We start from the raw sequence: 25,479 nt of genomic DNA, 5'->3' as shown, positions 1-25,479 counted from the left end.
TTGAAAAAGTAGCTGCAGTGGACACATGGGGCAAAGGTGACTCCCTTTCATTCTGTTTTTTGTAAGTAACGTGGTTTTAATCTCTCTGTCAGTGTATCTAGTGCTTCTCAAAATGTGATCTTAATGAAATATTTATAAAGCCTCCGATGGAATGAGCCATGTAAGTGCAAGATAATTCTATTAATTAGGGATCTCTCAATCTCACAAACACTAAATTGGGTGGGGGGGATTATCTGAATACAAAATGCACAGCTTGAGCCTTTTAATTTTTTGATAAATAAAACACTCTGATATTAAAGGGGACTGTAGAGAATTGCACTATACATAACCATATCCAGATAAACAAAAATCACACTCCCAAAGGACAGAAAATAGCTCAATACTCCCCTCTATCCTCTTGAAAAAGAAAAATACCATGTTTTGAATCTTTGCTGAAGAAGAGTTTTTAATATACTGAGTATAGCTGCTTGTGGACCAGACCTTTGTATAATCACACTTGACTGCCAGAAAAAAGGTAACTATTTCACTCATGGAGCCTGCTTAGGTTTTAAAGTAATAAAGGCTCTATTAATGTATTACAGCAAATGCCCCTTGCTGATTTGCAGGTCCTCTAATGCTTGCTTATGGTGCTGAGTGAGCTATCAAATTTAGGTCTAGTGGGAACATAGTTGTGTGCTGAGTAATATTCAGAGACCAGCCTTGTCTCTTCTTGGCTGCGTTGTGTCAAGGGTGTCTGACCAGGAATCCTGTTTACATTCTTTAGATATGTGATTAGTTTTTGTTTGGGAGCTGAGTGCCCTTTGCCCAACATGCAGGACCACAGTAATTCCGTTCCTGGTTTGCCTCAGTTGAAGAGCACGTAATTTCTGTTCTCTCTGTCCCTTTCCAGGTCACTTTCTTTCTTATTCCCCTCTCAGTACAACAGTGCATTTTCATTATGTGTGATGTAGGCATGTCTGGATGAATGTTAAGACAAGCAAAAAAAATTAAAATAATCGGAATTGCCTGGCAGAATCTGCTAAAGCATCTGCACACCAAATCTTTCTCTCTAGGATTGGAGCATTATGCACCAGTTAGGAAAGCCACATAGGTATGGAAAAGGTGGTCAGCTCCTTCCTCAAACAACATCAATTTGGTTCCAAAAGAACTACAGTTTTTGCATTAATAGTTTTAATTATTCTCATTTTTATACCTAAAGTTCAATAACTGCTGTATGTTTTGTTTTGCTTTTAAATGCCTAGATTTTACAGTCATCTGAGCTTTTTAATGTCTATTGTTGTGAAGAAAGGCTTGAAAACCTGCATGCCAGCAACTGAAAATAGCAAAGGGATCATGTGAACTTGAGCTGTATAAATACATTGCAAATGTCATGAGCTCTACACAAAATTTATGGCATGCTGACTATCTCTATCATCATTTGGAAAAGATGGGTTTGGTACTGGGTTTACTACTACTTGAAATCAGGATCTGTTGCAAGGTTTTGCAGAACTCATAAATGAACCTGTTGTCTAAACTAGGATTAGTTGGATGAAGTTTGAGGATTAACCCTAATGTAAATGTGTACCATATCAGAACAGTAAAAATAATTTCCTTTTGGCACCCCTCTTTGTATGCATTGTGTTTATGGAGAATAACAAGGAAAATTTCTCTAGATTGAGACTCTGTGTTTTGAGACAAGGGGAGTATTTGTACTGGGCATATAACGTTGTCATTCTCTCATATTGATGGTATAGCTCCACCTTCGGGAGAGTTTCATGATGTGTTTAATCTTAAGTGTGGGCTGGGGAGTGTGGAGTCCTGGTACTTTCCCAGCCTTACCTTTTGTTTGCTGCCACCTTCGAGTCAGGTCTAAGGATTGTGTGGTCACATAGGGACTCTGTGATAACTGAAGATCAGTTTTTGGGAGGTTAATTCACAGTCAGAACAGCAAGAATGCTCTGTCACACTGAAAGTGGTAGAATTCACATGTTTTGGGGAAGAAGCTCTGAGTGGCAGCCTGCCATGAAACTAAGCATGTCAAGAAAATGTATCCTTAATTTTAGATCAACCTCAGTCTAGGGTTGGCATGAAAAGATGATGTTCTGTAACCTGTGACCATTCCCATGAGCTCCTGAGTGGCCTGCCGCTGGAGTGGCACGCACGGCTGCTAGCTCCCCTGCTAGTGTCAAGGTTGAAGGAGCTGGACTGCATCCCATCTTAGAGACCCAGTGAAGCTGAAATTTAAGTATAGGGTGAGGCTAGTTCTTGTGCTGCGCAGGAGAGGAGGCAGGAGCCTTTGAGGGCTGGCAACCATCAGTGTTGTGCTAGCTGGCAGTGCTTGTGGAACAGCAGCCGTAGCTTTCTGTCCTGCAGCAGCAGCTGCCTCCTGGATTTAATATCCCCACTTGGCATCCCAGAAGTTTTGCCAGGCATGCAGCCTGGCCATGTGGTGTGTGAGAATGGGTTAATTTCAGAGTGAAGAAAAGCCCACCTACCATCTAGCCCTGTTCTCTTTTTCCAGCAGTCAGAAGCATGTCGCTAGTGTGTTCTGTTGCTAATGTAAAATTCCCAGACTCGTTGATTAGTGAAGCTAGACAGTAGACAGGGTCCAAGTGGCTAACCATGTGAGAAATTCAGTGACTGTAGGCTACTGTTAATTAACCTAGAATCTAACAACATGGCATAGTGTCTGTGTGATAAGTTATATTATCTTCAGCAGCTCAATTAAATCAAGGAGTGAGACACAGAGCAGACGTAACTCGGCAAAATAAACAGACAACTTGAGTCAGCCTTCATAATTCGGTGCGACATCACGTAAATAAATGCAATAACTTGTTTAGCATAGTTAAGCAGTTTGCTGCTCAAAAACTTATTTGCATGACATCTTATTTTGAATAGGTTAAGTTGTGGTAAATTAGGTCTGCGCCTTCCGTCTGATGTATTCCACAGAAAGAAGAAAAAAAAATCCTTCACCAGAGATAATGTCACTTGTACATTGAAATTCTACGTTTGTTTTCTATAGCAACAAACTGGAACATATGGACTCCATGTTTAAGGGATTCTCTTTCCATACCACTGCTGTCATATTAGTATTTCTCAATCTGTGTGTGAGATAAGAGCAATTACAGAGGGTTTACCTTGATTTTGACTGTTACTCTTCCATTACTAGGCTGTTCTAAGATATGTGAAAGTACATCTGGGTTGCAGTCTTCTATATTTAGAGGAGATAAGGCTGTTGTCCCTGCCATGTTTCAATGTGGATAATTGGTTTCTGTCTCTAAAATCATACTGAGTCTTTGGTTGCAGGAAGTGGTTTGCACCCACTTTGGTGTGGGTGTGTAGACTGAAAGAACTCGATTGTGCTTTGGCGCACTTTTATACAAAGTAAGGTCTTTATAACGTGTGGCTGTTTCACTCACAGGCCTGAATTCGTATGTGGGATGAAGTTTATACTTTTGAGCCTGTTACAGTTTTATTGTGTATCAACATTTTTTGATCCCTGCCTGATAGGGAGTAACAATTTGAAGAGCTGGCTGTGTGTCGAAATGTTTGCACCTGAAGTTGCCATGTATCAGCTGCTATGTGTAACTCTGCATGTGAATGTTGTTCTCCTTCCCCCACCACAGCTGACTACACAGCAGCAAACCGTGGAACGGGCACAGGCAGGTGCTGTGAAAACTAATGACTTGGCCTCAAGTGTACCTGCGTCCTCTGACCACACACCCACTCTAATGTACAGGAATGCTCTGTTCTTTATATAAATAAAACTTTCAAGACAGAGGTGGTCATGGGCAACAGGTAAAACTTTCCCATCTTCCCTGGAATCCAGCCAAACTGTCAGCTGAATCCTTGCAAAGGGGCTTTTCTAGTACTATTCACTTGTGTTAGACATAGTAAAGCAGAGTGTGAAGTCCTTCCTGTTTTCTCCATCCCCCTACACCAGACTGTTATGTGAGGTGCTACAAAGAACGTAAGATTCATTCCAAGACCAAAAATAAATTACTCTGGGAGACTGTCTGTTCAAAGCACCACCTGGTGATCCCTGCAATAATGATTCACTCAAATGCATCAAGTATTTCTGTGATTTCTGTTCCATTCAGGCCAAGGAAAGAGTAAGGGTTTGGAGTTACAAGTGATTATGCTGAACATTTTCTTTGCTTTTGAAATAACAGAAATTGTCATGTTTCACTAATAGCCTTCTAAATAGCAGATGACACTGAAAGCAATCTTGTAAATAACCGATTCATTCAGTTCATTGGCTTTGTTTGTCTCTGCTTTGGATTTTATTCATACAAATCTTCTCTGCTTGCCAGCATAGTGAAATTAGGTGGCCCTTCACTAGTAGCTTTGAAGATACACAGAGGTGTGTCATAGCTAGATCTGGTTCATTGTCACTTTTTTCTGAACCATCTACTAATGAGGTGATTTTTACTTTTTTTACTTGTTTACATGAAGCACAGTTTCAGACTAGACTCTTCAGGCACATGCCTTGCTTCTGCCAAAATGCTGCCAGTAATTTCAGTTGAAGAGGATGGAGCCATGCATGGGAAATGCTTCACAACAAAGTTGATGGATGGGTCTGGCATAAGCTTTGTTTTGTACTTCTGTTCTTGGATCAAGAGCTAAGAAAATCTCTTTAATTTCTTGTTCGATGAATATAGAAGATGTAATGCTCTTCTGAAGCAGGCTTTTTGTTGTAAGGATGTGAATGACATTGAGATGCTTTGCCCTAGGTGCAGTGTTTAAGCTGTCAATAAATACAAAAAAAAAATCTCAGTAGGCATTTGGAATGTCATCATTTAACTGGTGGAAGGAATTACACCTGCCTTCATGCTTTTTGGTTTGTGCTGGACCTCCTCTCTGTTTTCCGCAAAAGTAACCTTGACCCCCTTCTAGATCTAAAAAAGAAAAATAGGAAAACCTTAATTTTAAAATATTAAGAAACTCAGAAAACTGTGAGAAATATGTCCCAGACATAACTACACGTAACATTGCAAGAGGTGTCCCCACTGGATCAGCTTTTCTCTCATCCCAAAAATGATTCAAATCTACTCCACAGAGATGGAAATCACTGATTTCCTTACAACTTTTTGTTATGATTTGTTTGGGGCTTTCATGGAACAATGAAACTACAATGGAACTACTAGAATTGCTTGTCTTGCCCAACTAGTTTCTAAACTAGTTTAAGTTGCATTCATTGAAAAGCCAGGATTTCAGCATCCATTCTGTACTTAAAAAGTGGGTTACGATAGTGTGCCTTGCTGCTCAGTCCAGATGCAGTGAAAGAACTTGATGAAGAGTTACAGAACAATCAAGTAAATCAAGTCATTGAGGTCACCCCAGCTTTGATACAGGCAAGTAGAAAGGCACTTCCACAGAGAAGTCCAAACTTAAGATATGTTGGACCTTTATCTTAGGAAAGGGATACTGCTTTTCAGTGTGGTGTCATGGTGTGTAGAAGATAGAAAAGAAAAAAAACAATTGCGGTACTAGACTGAAAATTAAACATATGACTAAGGTCCTGCTCCACTTTAATTTTCTTAGCCTAAGCCTATAAAAATGTTCTGATTCAAGTGTAAAGTCTGTTTCTCAATGAGATTTCATTGTAAGCATTAGTGGAAGATGTGTCTAGCTGGTGAGCAACAACGCTGGTGAAAATAAATAGCGTCTAGTTCTTATTTAGGGCTTTTCATCAGTGGATCTCAGTTTATTTTACAAGGAGGGGAGGATTATGAAACATTATTTCAAGTACAAAAGTAGCTCCCAGTCATTTCTTTCCTTACATTAGGTCTGTGTAGAAGGGATTTGGGGGTTCTTTTTCTCTACTGAGAGTTCTGTAACCTGTGTCTTAATGGTGCTGTGGGTGTTGAGTATGATGTAATTGTTCACCAGCTTATTCACCTTTCTTGCCTTCTGGAAATTGCCTATTTCATAGTGACTGAGCTTACATGTGCTGTTGTAGAGGGTTTTGAACCAACTTCTATTTTTCCTACAGATGAAAGTGGTGTGCAGAAGGAACGATATACACCAAGAGATTTGGTGTCAGGCAGTTGCTTCTCTGGAGGCTTAAATAAAGCCTTCAGAAAGGCATCCTTTCCCCTTTTAGTTATAAGATTCCTAACCCAAACTGTTGGCTCTGTTCATAGGATTTTATTTTTTTACAAGAAGCCTTAAAGTATGGCTTCTTGTGTTTATTTGTGTGGATTTGTTTCTGTAATTTGTATATGCAATGGTTTCACTCCTCCAGCAACTAGATGGTCAGCTAGCAAAGAAATGTTGTTCCGAAATGCAGCCTGGGTAGAGCTGTCAAACTGGATGGCAGTGTGAGCTATAGTCTGTGTTTGTAGATCAGGGGAAGAAAACTGCATTGCACAATGCCTGTCTGCTTTTTCAAATTCTGCTATTGTTTTAAAAATCTGTGCCCCACATGCCATTCATCTCTTGTTATAACACGGCCTCTGACCAAGAGCCTTCATTGAATAAGAATTACAGTAATGTGATTCAAAAGCTCACAGTCTGGGAGCTCCTCCAAACCTGGCATGGGAGGAATTTTTTTTTTCCTCCATTTGTTGTCATAGAGTTATATAGGCAGCTTCTCGGGCACGAGGGGAGAGGGGAAATTAGGTTTTGAACATTATTGTTAATCCACATGCTTAGAAATGAGCAGTCATATTTTCCCAAATTGTGCAACTGATTAAAAATTAATGATGTGCTTTTTAAATAATGCCTTTGGGTTTTGTGCCTTTTGGATAAAAAGCTCATCTCATTTTTCATATTTTTCTCAGTAATCCCAAGGCATAGGTGTGCCAGCATGTCCTAACAATAGGGTGTAAGCCCAAGCAAAGACTTTGACTGTAAGACTGAAATTTCTCTCAGTTTGGGCTTGGAAAGTTTTGATTGCCAAGTACAATACATTATGGTTTGCAGGTGGGAGAGGTGATGTTATGGAGGAGAGAATTCAGGGGAGCTCTGCTACTTCACCTGCAGCTCACCTCTTATTAATGAGTTCATCTCAGAAAATTAGAAAACCTGTGTAAATATTAATAAGAATTAACTAGGATTTTCTTCATTCACTGTAAAATTTCAAGGCTTGCTTCCAAATTTTATGTTGTTTCTAGTTTCCAAACTTTGCCTTAATGTGATGTTAAAAAGACTATGTCAGCCCAGTGTGTTACTTACCATGGTGCTTTGTCTTCCCATCCAGCACTTACAGAACCCTGCAAACTTCCATAATGCAGCAACAGAGCTCCTGGACTGGTGCGGAGACCCCAGAGCCTTCCAGAGACCGTTTGAGCAGAGCCTGATGGGTTGTCTGACGGTACGTCCGCTCCCTCTGTGACTGTGCTTCCTATCCTCTGGTTTATACCCTGTGCAGTCTGTCCTGCCCACGGGAACCTGATTTTCAGAATCACAGAATTGTAGGGGTAATCTGCCTTTTCCTGGGGGGTTTGCCATTTGCCTTAAGCACGTGAAGTGAGATCCTAAGAACTGTTTGTTTGACTCGGTTACTTAACAGGAAACAGCAGCAACAAGAATTTAAATCATAAAAGGGAAAAACATCTGTAGTTTTTATAGGTTACTTGATATTCACACACGTTACTTATTTTCATAGCTTGAAATGGCTAAGCAAGCTGTATTCTTAGGGAGTTAGTGGACTTGAGAGGCATTGATTTTCCTTTGCTTGTTTCTGGTGGGACTGGAGGACTACTTGTCTTCTATCTGAAGGATGTTGTACTCTTCAGGTAAACAGCAATTCTGATGTGCTTGTTTGGCTTACTTTGTTAAGTATGTTGGCTGCAAATCTAATCCTGACATACTAATTCCAACAGTTTTATTGATTTCAGTGCTTTTTCTTTCCATTCACTCTTTATTAAGACCACTGTAGTGCTAAAGCAACTTCATTATAATTCATTGAAAATATATTTCTGTGTGTACACGACAGCATTTTTTTTGTCTTGAAAGTTTTACATCCCATGCACCCAGCAGCAGGATCCTGTCCAAAATTATGTGGAGTCAAGACTTTAGAAATAGTCACAAAGGAGATAGAATTTTTCAAATGATTAATGAAAATTTTGCTATCATTATGTTGGGGGGTGAGGGGGCAGAAGTACTTGGGTAATTTTCATGCACTGTGTAGCCGGTGTATATAAACCAGACAGGAACACTGAGATTCAGTTGCCAGAAATTCAAATGTTAAGGAATGGCTCCATCTTAATGTGCTCAAGTGTATAGCATCACTCACATTTCTATGTCAAAAAGTCAGAATACATCTAATGATACTAGGAGGTGCATATCATCATTACAATCATAAAAAAAACCCCAAACCCTTAAAGTTAGAAATGTTAGTAGAGGCCAAAGGTAAGATATTTAACGATTCTGTTGGAAGTAAAAGTTATATGTAACCTTCAATCATGAGAAGATGTACATTGGATCTGAAGTGACCATAAGTGTATTTTATTTATACTTTTTAAAAATTTTGTTAGCATTTTCACATCAGTGATTAGGAAAGAAGATATTCAGCTCAAATATACTTAGGCAGCATAAATCCAACCTGCAGCTTTCTTGTTGTTTAAATCTTTTCTTTCTACATATGCAGATCAGCAGCCCTGCCCAAGTTCAGGGTCAAAATAAAGTCTGACTGCTAGTGATTCACTGCCTTCTTAGAGAGTAGGGAAACTGAAAAGGAAATGTCCCATGAAAAATAGTGAGGTGAAACACACAATACCTGGTTATCAGAGTTTCTTGAAGTGAAAACACTATTTTTCTTTTGACAAGAGAGGGGGAAAAAAATCCTTATTATTGAAGTACTGTTAAAATTTGAACAGCTTGTGTTGCTTTACTTCATGCTCCTCCCTGAAATCTGAATAGGGTGGCATGAAGTGCCCCTTTGCCAGGCTTGTTATGGGGAAGCACTATCTGCAGTGCAGGACTCACTGGCAGCAGCTTCTTTATCATGTTTTCATCTCATTGTGTTCCTAACAAGGCAAAACCCACAGGAACTTAACCAGTTGGCTTGTTTTGCCTTCAGTAACTATGCAAGACTTGCAGAATATATACAAACTGCAATTAATGTGTGTTTCTATTTTCAAATCTCTCTAAGGAAGGTATTATTTAACTTCTCACTGTGTACATCCCTCTTCCTGCTTCTTGTTAAACAGGCTAAACCATGAGGTTAATGTGGTTGTATCGTGAGGTTGGTAGTTCCTATATCTTCCTTGCACAGTGGACAAGGTCTTGTTTGTGTTTGCATTTGTTTTTTTCTTTTTTCTGTCCTTTCTCTTTGCAACAAATCTTCCTATCTGAACTTGCTGATAAAACTTCTAAGTAGTATTTTCTTCCTTCAAAATTTAGCAAAGATGGATGTTGAGGCTTGTCCTCTTACAGGAAAATGCGTTATCTACCTTATATTTAATAAACAGAACAGAACTTCAGTCTGTTTCCAAGGAAATTATTCAGAAAACTATAAATAAGTGAAAGGGAGCTGAAATACTGGAGTATGTGAATAAATTAAACATTAGCTTGCTTAGCTGCATGTTCTGTACTATCAGGAGCCATTTTGTTTTAATTCTGACAAAGTTTATCAATGTTCTTCTTTGTGAGGATTATGCTAAAAGAAAAATGAAATATCAGTATGAAAGTCTTCCAAACCACTAAAACAGGATTAAAGTTTTATTTTGCCAGTCTTGAAAATGACCTTCCCAACTAAATTCCCGTAAAACTTTACATATTTTTTGATACACTTTTAAAAGTAAGTAGTCTCAACCTTCTTTACAATGTTTTAGCTGTGTGGATTCCAAAAGGCAAGTGCATTTAATCCTGAAGTGCTGCAAATACTAGAAATGCTTGCTTGTCCTCTGTAGTGTACAGAAGGATTTTTTCCTTCTATGATACTCTGTTCTGTTAGCTCTCTGACCAGGGAAAAAATGGTATACTAAACTGTTCTGGAACCATCAAGGGATATGAAATCATATCCTACTAGAGGATAACACGGTATATACTAATCTAAATTGAAATGTATTAATATGTCATGACTGCAGAAGGGCAAGCTCACTCGGGACTGAGCAAACCATCCATTCATGTGCTGCAAAGTTTAAATGCTTCAGATACAATGACAGAACATCAAAATAGATCTGTTGCATTATGACTAGCCAGTTTAGGGTTTTACCACTGCTGTAACAGATTCTTTGCATCATTTATGTCTTACCTATAATACTTTTTTACAAAAAATTAATGAGATTTAATCCTATTAATAAAAAAGGGAAAAAATGCTCCAAGTCTTGAAACTGTGTTTTAATTTAAAACGGCTTCAGAGTACACAGGTACATCTATGGCTCGTGCTCTAAAAAGAAAGTATTTTTTTAATGAACTAAGCCCCAAAAGCTGTGTTCTTTCTGGCAAGAATTGGTGTGACTTGAACACGCATCGCCATTATGTCCAAGCAGTTCTGGCAGACGCTAATTCTCCAGTTTACCTTTTTGTGCTCACCCATTATAGAAAATCTCCAAAGTCAGTGGCTAATACGTGCTTCAGCAGATAAATAGTCAGGGAGGGAGAAGTAAGCTTTAAATTTGTCTGCTTTCTTGCAAGCTGCAGGCTACAGAAAGGTTCCCTTAAACAGCTTTGACGGAACTCATGCAAGCAAATTGTCTTTCTCAGAGACCATGGACTGTCCCAAGTTGCAAGGAAAGTGAGGTGTTACTTTTCAACGGTAGTTATTTTCAAATCAGATAGAAATGTCTGTAGCCCAGAAACTGAATTACAATTGAAATAATTGATTCTATAAATTATTTCAATTGCAATGGATACAGTGTTCCTTGATAACATTACAGACTTCTTGCATAGTGTTACGGGAAGCTGATTAAAGTAACCTCCACTTTCCACAAGCCAGATGTAGCTATGGTTTTATTATGATTGAAACAGTTTCTGATTCTAGTGTTCATAGTTTATAAAGCACTTTGGGATGAGATTATATTACAGTAAGGCTAATGTTCTTGGTACACTTAAGGAGAATATAATTCTCTAAAAACTTGCTATGTATGGCATTACTGTCTTCTGGAAGAAACAGCTTTGGTTACTACACAGCAGTTAAAAAAAATAACCATAGTTTTGTTGGACAAGACTGTCACACTTTCTTCTGCCTGTTTTCAGATCCCTTCTAGTCTCATCCCATGGGTCTGCTCTTGCCAAGTGGTTTAACTTGTAAATGATCTTACTGAGGGTATTGGCTATCTTTTGTGTAGACCCTGCAGCAATAATGGAGATGAGGGGACAGTTGAGAGCCAAATGGACAGATTTACAGACTTGACTTTAGCAAAGGATCATAAAAATCACTGCTTTGTTCTCTTGCCGTGCTTCAGTGCTACAAGGCACCAAGTTCATTGTTCTTCAGGGCTTTTCAGTGTGTCCAAAAAAGCTATTAAAAGGGTGAGAGGAACACAGCTGTGTGCAGTTACTCTGCAACTGTACCTAGAGGCTTAGTCTACGAAATGAAAATCCAGCCCCACAAGAGTTTTGGACAGTAGGAGCGGTTTAGGTGTAAGCAGGGTATGCTTTAGTGGAGCTGGCTCTTAGCCAAAGCACCGAAAATGAGGGTCTCTGACCATCATGGTTACGACCTGGGTCTTTATTTCCATCCAAAAGATGTTACTTCCTACCCTAGTTTGTCCGCAAAAAGCTATGCTGAAATAGTCATTAAAAATGCCTCCCATATACACACTATCTTATGTGGTAGATTTCCTCTCCAAATGTTGGGTCTACCTCAATCAGCAGATGTGGGACCCCCCCCCGCCATGTTTGTGTAAGAAATGTTTCTCTCCCATTTAAAAGAAAAACAGAACTCAAAGCTGTGGTTCTAGTTGTAATCTATTTGAAGATTATAGATTTCATTTAAATCTGCAGTGCTGCTTGTAGCTCTTACTAAGTGTCTGTAATGCTGAAGAGAGTTGCTGAAATAACAAATGTGTTGAATTGCTGGAATTTTTTGGTATAGGCTCTTGTTCTAGTGATACATATACACATAACAGTCATCTTTTGAATTACCTTTCTCTTTGGAAAATCCTGGAATTGAGACTGTTGAGATTTAGGTGGTGGTGGTGGAAGCTGCTCTCAGTTTCATGATACAGAAATTTTAGCTCATCCAATATGTAGTGAAAAATACAATTTATTATATATGTATATACACACTGAAATGAAAATGGAAGAACAGTATCTTTGAATAATGTCAAATTTCCACAACAGGATGCCTCAGACAGTAAAACCAACAAAGTCAAGCTAATGCTAATGTGTTCACAAGGTATCTGCTGCTACATTGACTTCACACCTGGCTGGGTTCATTCAGTTTAAGCCCGAAAAGTATGTAATCAAAAATCAACGGATTACATTCAAAAAAAGTCAGATTTCAGATCGGGTTAGGATCTGAATGTGAGTGATGATGGAAGAATTCATTCAGAGTATCTATGTCCAGAGAATGGTAGGATGCAGCTGCACCTTAGAGCCCTAGAAATGCTGTGTTTAGCCTTTGTATCCAAGACTTCCAGAGCAAAAAGTTCATGTGGAAGAAATTCTGCTCCTGTCCTCGTCTCCCTAGTTCACGCGCACAGTTCTGCGTGTTTGAGTGCATCACAGCGCTCCAGGGCTGTGTACGTGCTGTACTGTCAGAGTACAGCCAGCAGGCACAGAACACTCTGCTTCAGAACAGCTCGTAATGCTACCAAATAACTCCAGTATTGCTGGCTGTCATATGACCTCCAGCCCTCTTCTTAACTTCCTTAGTCAAGACGTGGGTTATTTTACAGCTTCAAAATGTATGTTTGAGATGTGTTGCTGTCCAAATTAAAGTACTTCTGGAATTCCTTTATCACTTTCTTCATAGGATGGCTGTATGCTTCATCTCTGTAATTGTTCAAAGTCTGTCAGGACTCAGGTGGCAACAGTATTGCCAGTGATCAGCTGGCTTAATTAAAGCAAAATCCCTGTGTCTCCTCTTTGGGACAAGATTTCAGATGGAGAAGGTTGAGTATAGTGACCTTCTCTTCTATGCTTATGGTTCTGAGAGACAGGCAGATGAGAGGAAGAGGTTGTAAAGGAGGAGATAGCACTATTCTGAGTGGTTTACTTCACTGATGGAGGAAGTAGTAGCAAGAAAAGTAGTAGATGGCAGGGATACTGGTTTATTTTTAAAATATGGCCTGTATTCATCTAATGGGATGGGAAATGTATTTTAAGAAAACACTGGTTTGAATACAAGGGTTCTGTAGTGTCTCATATTTGCAAAATGTACTTAATGTCAAAGGCAAGAAACTAGTTAATTACACATAACTTTACTCTCCTGCTTTGATTGTCTGTGTTGACAGCCCTTTTTTAACTGGAGTCTAAGAGTCTCACCAGATCGGGACTTCAGATCACAAAGATTTCCTCCTCCCTCCCCTCTCCCCCCACCCCACCCGATTGAGGCAGATCACTGTTCATGTTGCAAAATTCCTCAATTTGCTTCCTGTTTATCTGATCTTGTGTGTTACTGAGGGGGAAAAATTACCATCTACATTGCAGAATTCTAATTACAAAATTTCTGCTGTAGTCTTCAAACTGCATTCAGATAATTTCAAGTGTGCACAAGTGGCTGAACACAGAGCTGTCTGAACTAGCAATCAGCTGGCATTTTTAGTTTTGAGCAGCCAGCAAATTGAATTGGTAAAATTCATTCTGATGCCAGCAGGGGGGGATGCTCTTGACTGCTGCTAGTTAAGAGATTCATTGAAAGCGTAACATAATGGGAAGGGAGTTTTGTAATAAGCAGTCATATAGCTCTCTTGATTAACAGGCCTGTTAGGTTAAGAGGTACATTGTTCCAGTCCTATGTGGTGTGAAGACAAGAAGAGCAGGGAGTGAAGCTTGCTGTGGTGTAGCTCCTTAGCTATGAAAAGAGAAAAGATAGAGAATAAAGAACTTTCTTTTTTTAAAAAAAAAAAAAGTATTGCCATTAAATTCAGCAAAGAGAAAATAAGCTGGTAGCCAAATTTCTCTGCTTTTGCTGTTATTGAAACCTCATTCATCATTTTCCCATCACAGTCAATGTCCCTGAGAGTTGAGGCATCTAGAACTCTGCAGAGCTGTGTCACAGGCAGTGAATGCAGTGTCTCAGTTGTGGATGCGGTATTATTGGGATTAAATATTTGAAAGGTTTGGGGTGATCAGATTTTCTTATTGGTAGTTAATGTTGCGATGTTTGTTTGCAGTTAGTGTGCATGTTTAAAGACACAGTTTTGAAGTAGTTGCCAGTACCGCATCTGAGTTAATGGGTAGGTGTTACAAGTGTATATAGGCAATAAAGTAGCTTTTATAAAGGTCTGTCTCAACTGTTATTGTAAAATAACATACTGAAATACTGTAGCGCACCTTGGGCTGGCTAAGCACCTCTCTCAATCATGAGCAAGGGTGATGATCTGAATTTATGATTGTGGTATCACTAGCGACCGTATTTTTATTTTTTTCTTTAAATGCACTACTTTTCAATGGAATTTTATGGCATGTGTGCTTAAGTCAACTACAATACATGCTTACAGCATTGCAGAATAAAGTCGTGGTTGAATGTGTGGTGCTGCCTGCACATTGTCTGAATTTTTGCCAATGTGCTCAACTTGAATTAGCTTAAGGAAGGCTGAGTATGTTTGCAAGTGGTGTCCTATCACAGCCATATCACTGAATGGATAATTGAAAATGTGTTGGCTCAGTCCCATCTGATCAGCACTATTACCTGACTAAGATTGAATATCAGGAAGTTTCAAACTTGGAAGAGCTCATGGGACAAGGTTCAGACTCAGCTGGGTGGCTTCAGTCAGCAGCAGGTGTCTGAAATTGCTGAGATTTGGCTTGGGATGGACCTAAGTGAGCATGGTGTCTGCTCTTCTTCCCTAAGCTGGGATGTCATACAGATCCTGTCTGGTCTGCTATAGAACCACCCAAACTCCAGGGACTGATAAGTAGCCTGTTCCAGTATTTGATGGTCTTCAATATGTAGAACATTTTCCTAGTATTTAGCCTCATTTGCTTGTACACTGAATAGATGAATTCTGTGTGTTCTGGATTTTCTGTTTGGACATTTGATGTTTCTCTTCCGTCTGTATTATTTCATACGTGTCTCTGGCCTGTTTTTTTGAACATTCTTCCAGTTTTTAAAGATTATTCTAAACCCTTATCCTGTCCTCTTAAGTGTTTGCAGACTCTTCTGCCTATTATCGTCTAGAAGTGTAGAAGTTTGTTTCTCCCAAGTCGTGACTGAATATATGGAAATGACCTGTATCCAGGACAAGGTGTGATTTGACAGAGGACTATTAATCTGAGTAACATTTATAATACTGTCATCTGGGCTATATTTTTCTGTTGTGACAGTGTCATATAGAGCAATGTCAAAAGGCATATTAGAATTAAGATATGTTACATCTACTCCCTTATGCTTACAAGGCCACTTAACTCATCAAAGAAGAAAACCACACTGTGCTGATGGATTCATGATGTGCTGTGTTACTGGATATTTGTTTAGTAATTTGTTTTGCTGTCTGTCTGGGTACCTGTAATTTCTGAGATTCACCTTTTTATTATCTTAAAACCAGAGACTCTACGTGTCTCCAAGGTCTCTGTCTTGGATGAATTCCTGAAGATAATCATTAGCAGTTACAAGGTTTGCCTGGGTTAGTTCCTTTGAGGCCTCTAAGGTAAATTTCAGCAGGGGCTGCTGACTTGAATGTATTAAATTTACCAAATGTCTTGTCATTAGGTCTCTGCATTTTTTGGATCAGATTCCTGTGACGCATTTGTCATCTTGAAACCTCTGTGTTTATTTAAAAGGCCAGGAGGTCCCTTGTGTACAGGTTCACTGGAGGAAAGCCTTCCAAGTACCAAGGGAGCAATGTCTGACTTCTGGGGGCAACCTAAAACAGGGGCTGTAGAGGATATGTGAGCTGTTCTGTTCAACTTCGATTTTGAAATAAAAATAAGTCTTTAGCTGTCACAATTGAAAGAGAAACTTTAAACTTTAAATACAGTTAATGAAAAAAAATTGAGCCTATGAAGAAACTGGAAAAATTGGAAATAAAAGGTGAACTGCCCTATTTGTACTAAGGGAATTGCTGAGGAGTGGTGTACAAAAGCCAAGGACTGGGGGAGAAGGGCACAGAGAAAGCTCTCTTGAGCACAGTTCAACCAATTTGTTTTACAGAGCCTCTTTCTGCATTTAGTGGAGTGCATAGAAGAAACATTTAGGTGGAAAATTACTCGTGGCGAAATGGAAATTTTATTAGAAATGCCTGTTTTCTATTAAGTAGCTGAGAGTTTTGGTGTTCATTTGAGAGGAGGAAGAAGGGGGTTGTGCAGGTTGTCAGTGGTTGTCACTTTCTTTCAAATTTAGGTTTTGTTTTGGGGTTTTTTGATTGCTTTTGGGGGGGAGTGTTGTTTGTTGCTTGTGGTTTTTAGCTAAAATGAATCTGTAATTTGTTTCTCTGACAATTTTATTAAAAACTTGAGCAATAAGTAATAGGTTGACTGGCTGGCTTCTCTGGACTCACAAGTTCAGATTCCACATTGTCATACTTAGTCTTCTGCATGCAGTGCTTGCAAAGGCAGAGCTTCATCTGCTTCAAGGTAGGCTTCAACAGGACAATGCCATGGCCATCAGGGTGCAGTCAGCATCACAGCTGCACACTCTGGCAGAGGAAAGGAAGTAAAGGAAACATCAAAGAAGAGTGTAGCAGGTTAGGATCCAGACTGGCCCAGACTTTGCAGTATATTCAGTGAAGAGGTTGTAATCTTACATTGGCTTTTATGTGCTCAGGGTTTTACGATTCTCTGTATTTCCTGAGCTACCTTGTAGAATTTTTTCCATCGTTAGCAAGGTGTCAGTTGAGAGCAGTGATTTGTCCTCTGGCCAGTAGGGCCTCAGTATCTGTAGCTTCATGCTTTAAAATGAACCCTGCGTGTGAGCAGAGGATGCACGTTTTCAGTTACCTTGTGGTCACTGATGAGCAGGTGTTAGCTGCCTTTGTTCCTGTCCAGTTTCAAAATAAATAGTTCAACGGTAATGTGCTTTTCCACAACAGAAAATGGGAGGGCCCTTTCGCCTTTCTTTTGCAGACCTGGTTAGCACTCTGAAATGCATTCCTCTGTTGATAGTACAGTAGGAGATGCCTAAAGGAGTTTAATATTTACACATTACTGAGGCATTGCCCTCAGGAGCCTTTAGCAAAGTTTGTTTTGGTGGTTGGGGTTTTTTTGGAGCTAGTTCTTAGTGACTGAACTATGGTGATACTGGAAGTAGCAAAGAGGAACAGTTCATTTCTAAGTGTTTAAGTATCTCACAGGTCTCATAGCAGCTCACCAGTCTTCACTCATATTGTTAACTTAGCATGAAATGTGATGTATCTTGTTGTTCTGCTGTTCTCTTCATTGTATGAGTTGTTTGAGTTTCTAAAAAAATTTATCTTATCTGCCAAGTAGGTAATGGAGTTTATTGAATTATCAAAAAATAGTTGCATTCTTCCTCTCAAAATTATTTTTCTTTTCCTATCTAAAACTTAAAATTGTAATTGTAAAGAGAAACCAGAGATAAAGCAGTAGGTGTGTTCTAGGGTTGTGTATTACTGTACTGATTATCCCAGATTTTAATTTTATTTGCCTGAAACTCTCCACTCCATTTTGATATTGGGAAGGTTAAAAGTAAAAAAAATTAGGGAGGGTACACTCCCACCTGATAAAGTCGTGTGACTCTGTAATTTCTAAATTAATAGGAATAACTGAAACAACAAAAAGTCTACCCAGGAACTTTGATCTATGCTAATTCTTATAAAAGAAATTTGGTTCTTAATTGTTAATTAGGGAAGGTCAATATTGGAAAAAAGTTCAAATGAATAAGATTGACACAATAGTGTTGAGTAAGGGCAGAGTAGTGCATTTATTTGCCATTTGTAGGATATCACCTATGTTGGTCCTTCACTCTGTTCTGCTTTTTTTGGGAAACCAGTCCTGGATGCAGATAATTGCAGTGTCATTAATTAAGAAGCTTTCAGATGGGGCTAAAAGTGGGGAAATGTTTTTTTCTTGTAAGCTGTTTAGGACAGGGACTTCACTCAAGGAAATGGTGTTCTGTTTCTTGTGGGGTTCCTTGACGGTTGTTTCAATGCAAAGCAGTAATGGCAATGTTGAGAACAATCTGTTTCATCTCTGGGTCTGAATCTGACGTCGTCCTGTGCCGCTAGAAGGCAACAGAAAGGCTCTGCTGTGTGTAACTTCAGCACAGTTTGCCAGAATGACTGCACTATTGTGTATGTATTGCACAGATTTTCATGAGGATACATTCTTGGCTGATGGCTGAGTTGCTGGCCTGGAGAAACAGTTGAATGGATCCTTAACCCCAGTCTTTGAATGGCCTAGTTTTGCTAGTCTTTTTAGATCCTCACACACACACATCTCCCTCAATTCCCCCCTTCTCCTCCCCCCCCCCCCAAAAAAAAAACCCAAACCAAGCCCACCAAACAGAAAAAACACTCACCAAAAATAATCACAGGCACGTGCACACACACCCCAAAAAAGGGGAACAAAAAAAAATCATCTTTCTAATGTCATTGGCAAATACTTGTTGCACAGGCCTGTTGTTGAAATGTAGCAGCTGTGACACTGATCATGGTGTAGGAGAACAATGCCTGTCAGTGTGGAGGAAAGAGAGCATTTTAACCTGAAGAACCTGGGCACTGCTCTTGAACTGGGCCAGGATCTGCTTATGACACTGTGACAGAATATTAGGGACTTCTCATCCTGAAGACTTGAGTATCATAGAATCACAGAATGCTGGAAGGTTGGAAGGGACCTTAAAAACCTTCTAGTTCCAAGCTTGGTGCCTTACCACCCTCTCAGTGAAGAAGTACAGTAAAATGTATTCTGTACACTCTTTGCATACTTTTCCATTATTTTTTTCTGGCAGAGCTTTTTATCTCCAACTCATATGGAACTACCAGACCTTTCTTCTGGCGAGTGGTCAAATAACCTGATCACCAGACCACTCCTGTTTTCAGTTTGCTGTGCTTGCGCTGGGAACTACCAGAGAGCAGCGCCTCACACTGTGTTTGTACCGTGGTTATCACAGCAGATTCGGTTGCCCAACATTAGTGCTGATAAGCAGGTTAATGTACCTTTGCAAAGAGCTCAAATAACCCCTAACGAAGCTTTCTCTCTTTCCCTTTGCAGGTGGTTAGTCGAGTGGCAGCTCAGCAAGGATTTGACTTGGATCTTGGATACAGGCTACTGGCAGTATGTGCAGCCAACAGGGATAAATTCACTCCAAAATCAGCTGGTAGGAAAAGCTTTTCTTTGGTGTATTACTGATTCTCAGATGGTCATATTCTGTGTAAATGCTGTCTGTGACTTGCATTCTTTAAAAACCAAAACCAAACACTTACTTGGTGGTAATGGTGCTACTGCTTATAGTGTTTCAGTGGCCTGTTGCTCTGAGGATGCGTGACTTTGAAAACTTGCAGCTTACCCAACTAGTGCTGTTCATTGCCCTGCTTGATTTTATAGATGAAATGTTACTTCCAGAAGCATGGGTGCTTAGTAATTTCATGGTGGGAATAAGCACACTCAGGCCCCTCCATCTTGGTAAACCATTGATTTTTCAGTTATGTCTCAACCTCTAAATCTTTGACATTCATTCTGCACTCCTTGGTACATCTGTTACTGAACTTGTATTCCTTGACTGCATATGTCTGTGCAAAAAAGTTGCTTTTATGTCTAGTCATTAGGTTTAGAATTTGGACCCAAGAGTGAGTGGCAGTACTACTGGTATAGTATTAAGTAGCCATTTTTCTTGGATTTTGTAGCAATGATCTGTTACAGGGATAGTAATATTTGGTCATGATGAATTGCCATTGCTTTTCTGTGTAGTAAAAGTAGAAAATGCACTTCAGGGTCTTTCTGCTTCTCACATGTCTGATTTAACTGGAGCATTTAATTCTGGTTCTCCTTTTCTTAGCTGATGAATGTCAACATAATGTGCACTGGCTTGGAAAACAGGCAGATAACTGTTCCATTCCAGACTAAGCATGGATAACTTCTCTGCTTAGTGCTAAAATGGTACAGAGTCTGCATTTTAGAACATCAGAAAAGGTTACTTTCCTCCAACACAGTATTTGGTAGTCAACTGTTTGGGTGTTAACATTTCTTTTCATGTTCTTCAGTTTTTATCAGCCCCAAACTCCTATACTCGTGGCTATCTTTTGTCCTAAGGTTCTAAGCTGTGTGGCTTTCACATTAAGGCATATTCACTGGGCTTATTGCTTTATTTTAATATGGAAAGAGATCATTAATTTTACTAAATGTCAAACAAACTAACTGATTTTCATCTGGGAAGACTGTGTGGAGGACAAAACATTCAGTGGATCAAACCTGATGTCCCTTTTTTCTAAATTTCTAGTAAGTTTCTCCAATAGCTAGCTATCACATCTCTTGATTATTTTTTTTAAGCTTGTCAAATGAGGATTTCCAGCTATGAGTGCATTAAGTGACAGTAACATTTTATTTCCTTTGAAAATATGCCTATTAAAAGTAGCCATACCCCCCCCTTACCAATTTTTCCTGAAATGTGTGTCTATCAGTGTGTTAGTGAATGTGAGATTGTGAGTCTTTGGATCTTTTCATGTTGGAGTCCTTTTTGTTTAGGGCTTGTATGAGGGGATAGTCCTGAAAACTGCTGGCCAGTAGTCATGTCCATTTCAGTTCATTTCCACCAGTAATTACTTTTTTTGGAATATATGTGGTTCTCCTCCCCCCTGCCCCCCCAACTCACTGCCCTAGAAATCTATACAGATTTCAGTCCTTCCGTTGTTAATTGATACAGTACTGGGGAAGCTGGTTATGACATCATAACGCTCTTCTCTCAGTGTCTTCTAAAACCCTTCTCAGTCCTATTTCCAATGATCTTAAATATTTGGTTTCACAACTACTTTAGTTTTACTATGTATATTGTTACTTCACCAGTTATTCCAGAGATCTGCTCATGCCCATCTACATTGTGCTTTTTCAGTGCTCTTATTATTTGTATTAAATACTTACATTTTGGGGCATACCATAATGTATCTTATGGAAATATCACAGCCTGTATTCTGAGGATGTCACATTCATATATGATCTGTGAAACATACATTATTGAATGGGCAACTTGAAAGACTGACAGTCTGGACTGGCCTGACTCTTTTGAAAGGGTTAATTTCCACATCTGAGTGCATTAACATTTTCTGATTTCTAAAGCAACAGTAACTCTCTTTTGCTCATATTCAGCTTCTGTAAAAATGTTGAGATTGTCCTTTGCTCTCTTTTTTGTTAGTGGTGTGCATGGTTGAAAGCTGCCTTCCATTATTTGCTTAAGTTGTTGTCAAGGATGCTTGCATGTTGTTTAACTCATTCCTTTTTTCCTTTACATCCATTGAAAGACACCTTCAACACTTCTTCCAGTCACTTTCCTAGAGAAATCCCTTCATGTAGATATCAAATGGCGTTATTTTTAATGAATAAGCATTTGGTCTTCCCTTTCTTCAGGCTTAAGGGGAATTTACAGTGGTTTGAATTCATTCCTCCAAGTATGAATTTAATGCTGCAAAGGGATTGCTCTGGAAACATTTTTAATCCATGTTGTTTAGTGTCTGGTGTTCTGAAATGTAAGGAGAAAAAAAACTCAGTTTCTAATTAAACCACATTTGAGTAGGTGAACACTGGGGAAAGTACTTGCACCAAATCCTTTCAAGGGCCATCCAGTGTTAGCAACTCTTTACAGGTTAAGACAAGGCTTGCTGACTGATGTCCTGCAGGCTGGGATGCCTGGAGTGTGGGTAGCTGGCAGGCTTTGGAGTGCTGCTCTGTGGAATGGGTGGACCACCCTAGCCTGATGCCCTTCAGGTCTGCTGGTTTGCAGAGACAGCCAAACCAGCACAATTGGCAATGCTGCTCCTGTCCTCCTGTGATTCCCAGCCTGAGCTTGCTTAGGGACCTCTCTGGCAGAAGAGCTTTTGCAGGTACAGCTTATTTTTGGTTTGGCTGGCTCCCTGAGCTGGCTCTAGAGAGAGCCCGGGAGAGCAAAGTTACCCATGGCAGCATCTGAGAGTTATCCCTGATGGGAGAGGGCTGGAGCCTGAGGCTAGAGGGCAGAGCAGCCAGCTGCCAAACTGTCTCAGTTCTGTGGGAAACCCACACCCCTGGATTGTGCAATTGGCTCCGCGCTGTTTCATCCCAGTTGTTTTAAACCCTTTTGGTGGTAGCTGCTTGCTGAGCTGCAGAGCTTGAGGAGGGATTACAGGTGCTTCAGGTGACACATCAGAGTATGGGGAGAAGCATGAGAGACAAGAGGCTAAAGCCAGGTGGGACAGCAACCTTCTCAAGTGATGCAGCCTCACCTGGGGGAAGGCAGGGGAACACAGACCCAGGAGCAGTCAGCTCCTCAGCATTTCTCACCCAGGACCCTTTGGTGTTGCCAAGACTGTTTGATGTTTTTTTTTTTTACTTGGCCATTGGGATAGTTAACAATTAGCTAATACAAATTGTTTTGGAGAATGCCTTGAGGGGAGACCTCTGTGGCATGACAAGTATTAAAAAGTTGTGTGTGTGCTTTTTAGTAGTAATGATGATTTAATGACTGTGCCTTTTGTCTCTGCTTTCTGGTGTTATATCTGAAATAATAGCCGTGCCTCCTTTTATTCCTCTAGCCTATGCTGAGGCATCTGGGCTACCTCAGCAAGAGGTCAGGTACAGAGTTTCCCATCCTGAAGACAAATGGCAAAGCCTTTAAAAAAATGTATCTCTCTTTTGGTGGCAGCTGCTCCCCAAACCTTCCACGACAAATTCCTCTGCCTTGTTGTGACACCGGTGGGGATGACCCAGCACAGTAGCTGTCTGTGCATTTGCTTTCAAACTGCAGCAACCTTGGTCCCTCTTAGTATGTGAGTGCACGGGTGTTTGTGTATTCCAGCTTTTATTCCTTAAGCCTGAAGGAGACCTCCTTTCTGAATAATGCATGCTTGGACCTTTTCTGAGCATGGTATCTGCTGTTTTCTCTCTTTCCTATAGAAGATTCTAAGTGATTTGGGAGCTTTATTTTAAGGTCTGCTATTCAAGTAAAGCAGAGTTCACCGATCAGTGTTTGTTTAAAAAAAAAAAAAAGAATAATTTTCCATTCCAGAACATGGGGTTTTTAATATAATACTGAGCTACTGAACTTCACTGCTCTTGTAGCTACTTTTGCTTTTGTCAGGAGGCCAAGCTGAGGCCAGACAAGGGGACGACAGAATGAGATCATACAGGGAGCTTTGTCAGAAAAGGACAGTGTTCAGTATCTCTGTAAAGAGAGAGAGAGAGAGAGAGAGAGAGGAAGGAGCCTGAGGGCAGAACTGTGCAGAAAAGGTACTTTAGCAATCACTGAGAAGCTACAGCAAACAAATGCTGTGATAGCTTGGATGGGCTGTTGAGTGTTAGATGCTTGACAGCAGAGATAGGAACCCCCTTTTGGATACTGCTTTGTTTTCAGTCCCTTAGGCTCAGCCTGGTGTGCTTTTGATTCCACTTTTCACTAGTAGTGTTACTTAATAATCTTAATTCTATATAAATCATAAACTCAATCTTTATTGTATTTGAGGATTTTACATTATGTTGTTTACTTATTTAGCTTTCATCATTTGTGATATAACTGTAAAAAAATAACACTGGTCTTAATGGGTCTGATACCAAACCAGGGAATAAATTTGACCCTGGGGTAACAAAGGTATTTGCAGTGAGAGCACTGGCAAATGGTGGTGCTAAAACAGCACTGGGGAACATACTGAGAAGTCCAAGGTATGTCCTGATCAGGGTGTTATCGTCTAATGTGTTTCACCACCTTGTCTCAGCAATAGTATAGATTAAGCAATGTGTATTTTGGTGTATTATCAAATCAAATTTAAGAGAAATGAGAGAAAAGGAGAAAAGAAATGAGGCTGCAGTATATGAATAAGGAAAAGATAGAAAGTAAGGATAACCTCTAGATTTTGGGGGACCCTATGGATAGATGAATGCTTTGCTTAAGTTTCCAATCATAATGCTCCCATTACCTTGAGACAGGGCAAAGCAAGGCAGTTAAAAGGATTACAGTTATAGAATGGAAATTACTACAGCCAAGGCTGATGGCATCCCTCCAGTTTGAAGGGACCAAATGATCGACATGACTGTGTTTGGCAAGAAATAGCATGTGAAGCATGAGACTGACAATTCATACCAAAGATTTTCAACAAATCAGGTCAAAATGGTCTCATTTGACTGGAGAAGAAATAGAAATACTGTACCTGTACTTAAGAAAGTAGCTGATAAGAAGAATGAGTAGACAGCTTCATGAGAGCAGAGTAGAAAAGCTTAGCTAGGGTTGTTCATGAAATGAAAGTGGAGCAGAATTATGCAATGTATGTAAATACTAAAAAACAACTTAGAACAAGAAGAGCTATGAACCTACAGGACAGTACTGGCACAAAAACATGTAGGTGTAAATAGAATCAATCATTGAAATAAGGGGGAAATTCTGAACTATTATGGCAGTTGCATTTGGAAAAGGTTTTCAGTTAGAGTGACAGCAGAGAGGGGGGAAGAAGAAGAAAGGAAAATGGAAAATCAAACTGCCTTTTTAGAGATAAAACTCAATAAAGGTATGAAACTGACTGTATAATGTGGTTCTTGATGTAGTTGGAAGCTGGCTAAGAACCTTTTATCTCTGTAGTCCTAAATTCTTGCTACGTTTCCATGTAGCTGTCTGATCTGTTGGTACTTAGAGTTAGTGTCCTAAAACTCTCCACTTGACACTCTTCATTAAAATAAAGGCATCATTTTCTTTCAGCTGTTACCCTCTGAAACAGCTTTTGATGCAGAAGACAGACTACATTTCAGGTGATCTGTATGTTCACTTCCCTGCTCTTAGCACAGATTCTTACTGCGTGCCCTTGGCCACTTTGCTCTGTTTTGTAGTTTTGTATCTTTGAAGCGAGGATAATAATACACCTTTCATCTCACTTTTATTTGTCTGGCTTAATTAAATTCAGTATTATGCAGGACAGAAACTAACTCTTTCACTGTAGGTGTGTACGCAGTGCAGTGGAGCCATGGTTTCAGCCAGGACACTTTGCTATTGTACAGATAAAATAATTCAGTTCTGGAACATATATTACCAAGATATACTTTTATTGCAAGCAATGCTCTCTTTCCCAAACACTTTATAGTATGAATACTACAGATAAATGAGTAATGCTTTCTTAGTTCAGGTTATGGGGTTAGATTTGTTAGTTTCTGTTAATGAAGTTGATGCCTCCCCTTGACCGAAAGGAAGTATGGCCAGTACTGTTGTTCAGTGGTGAGCATCATTAATTCATGTCCACAGGCCATGACAGCCACGTTTACATTGGCTGCAGAAAAGGGGATCACAAGGGATCGCAAGGCAGGAGCAGTGGACTTCGC

General features: G+C 39.7%; 1 protein-coding gene across 1 annotated transcript in view; it reads left to right on the top strand.

The window, feature by feature from the left end:
* ZMIZ1 (zinc finger MIZ-type containing 1) overlaps positions 1–25,479 on the top strand; it is a gene marked incomplete at its 5' end in the record, with an annotated part of 158,114 nt that overhangs the window by 9,570 nt on the left and 123,065 nt on the right. Inside the window, 2 exons of the mRNA XM_084264603.1 lie at positions 7,184–7,297; positions 19,210–19,315. Of these exons, the coding sequence (XP_084120729.1) occupies positions 7,184–7,297; positions 19,210–19,315 (220 nt within the window). The remainder of the gene's footprint in view (positions 1–7,183; positions 7,298–19,209; positions 19,316–25,479) is intronic.

The sequence above is a fragment of the Gallinula chloropus genome (assembly GCF_964237585.1).
Source record: "Gallinula chloropus genome assembly, chromosome: 5".
NCBI lineage: Eukaryota > Metazoa > Chordata > Aves > Gruiformes > Rallidae > Gallinula > Gallinula chloropus.
The sequence above is the reverse complement of the archived record's forward strand: the minus strand, read 5'-3'. Positions and strand labels throughout refer to the sequence as shown.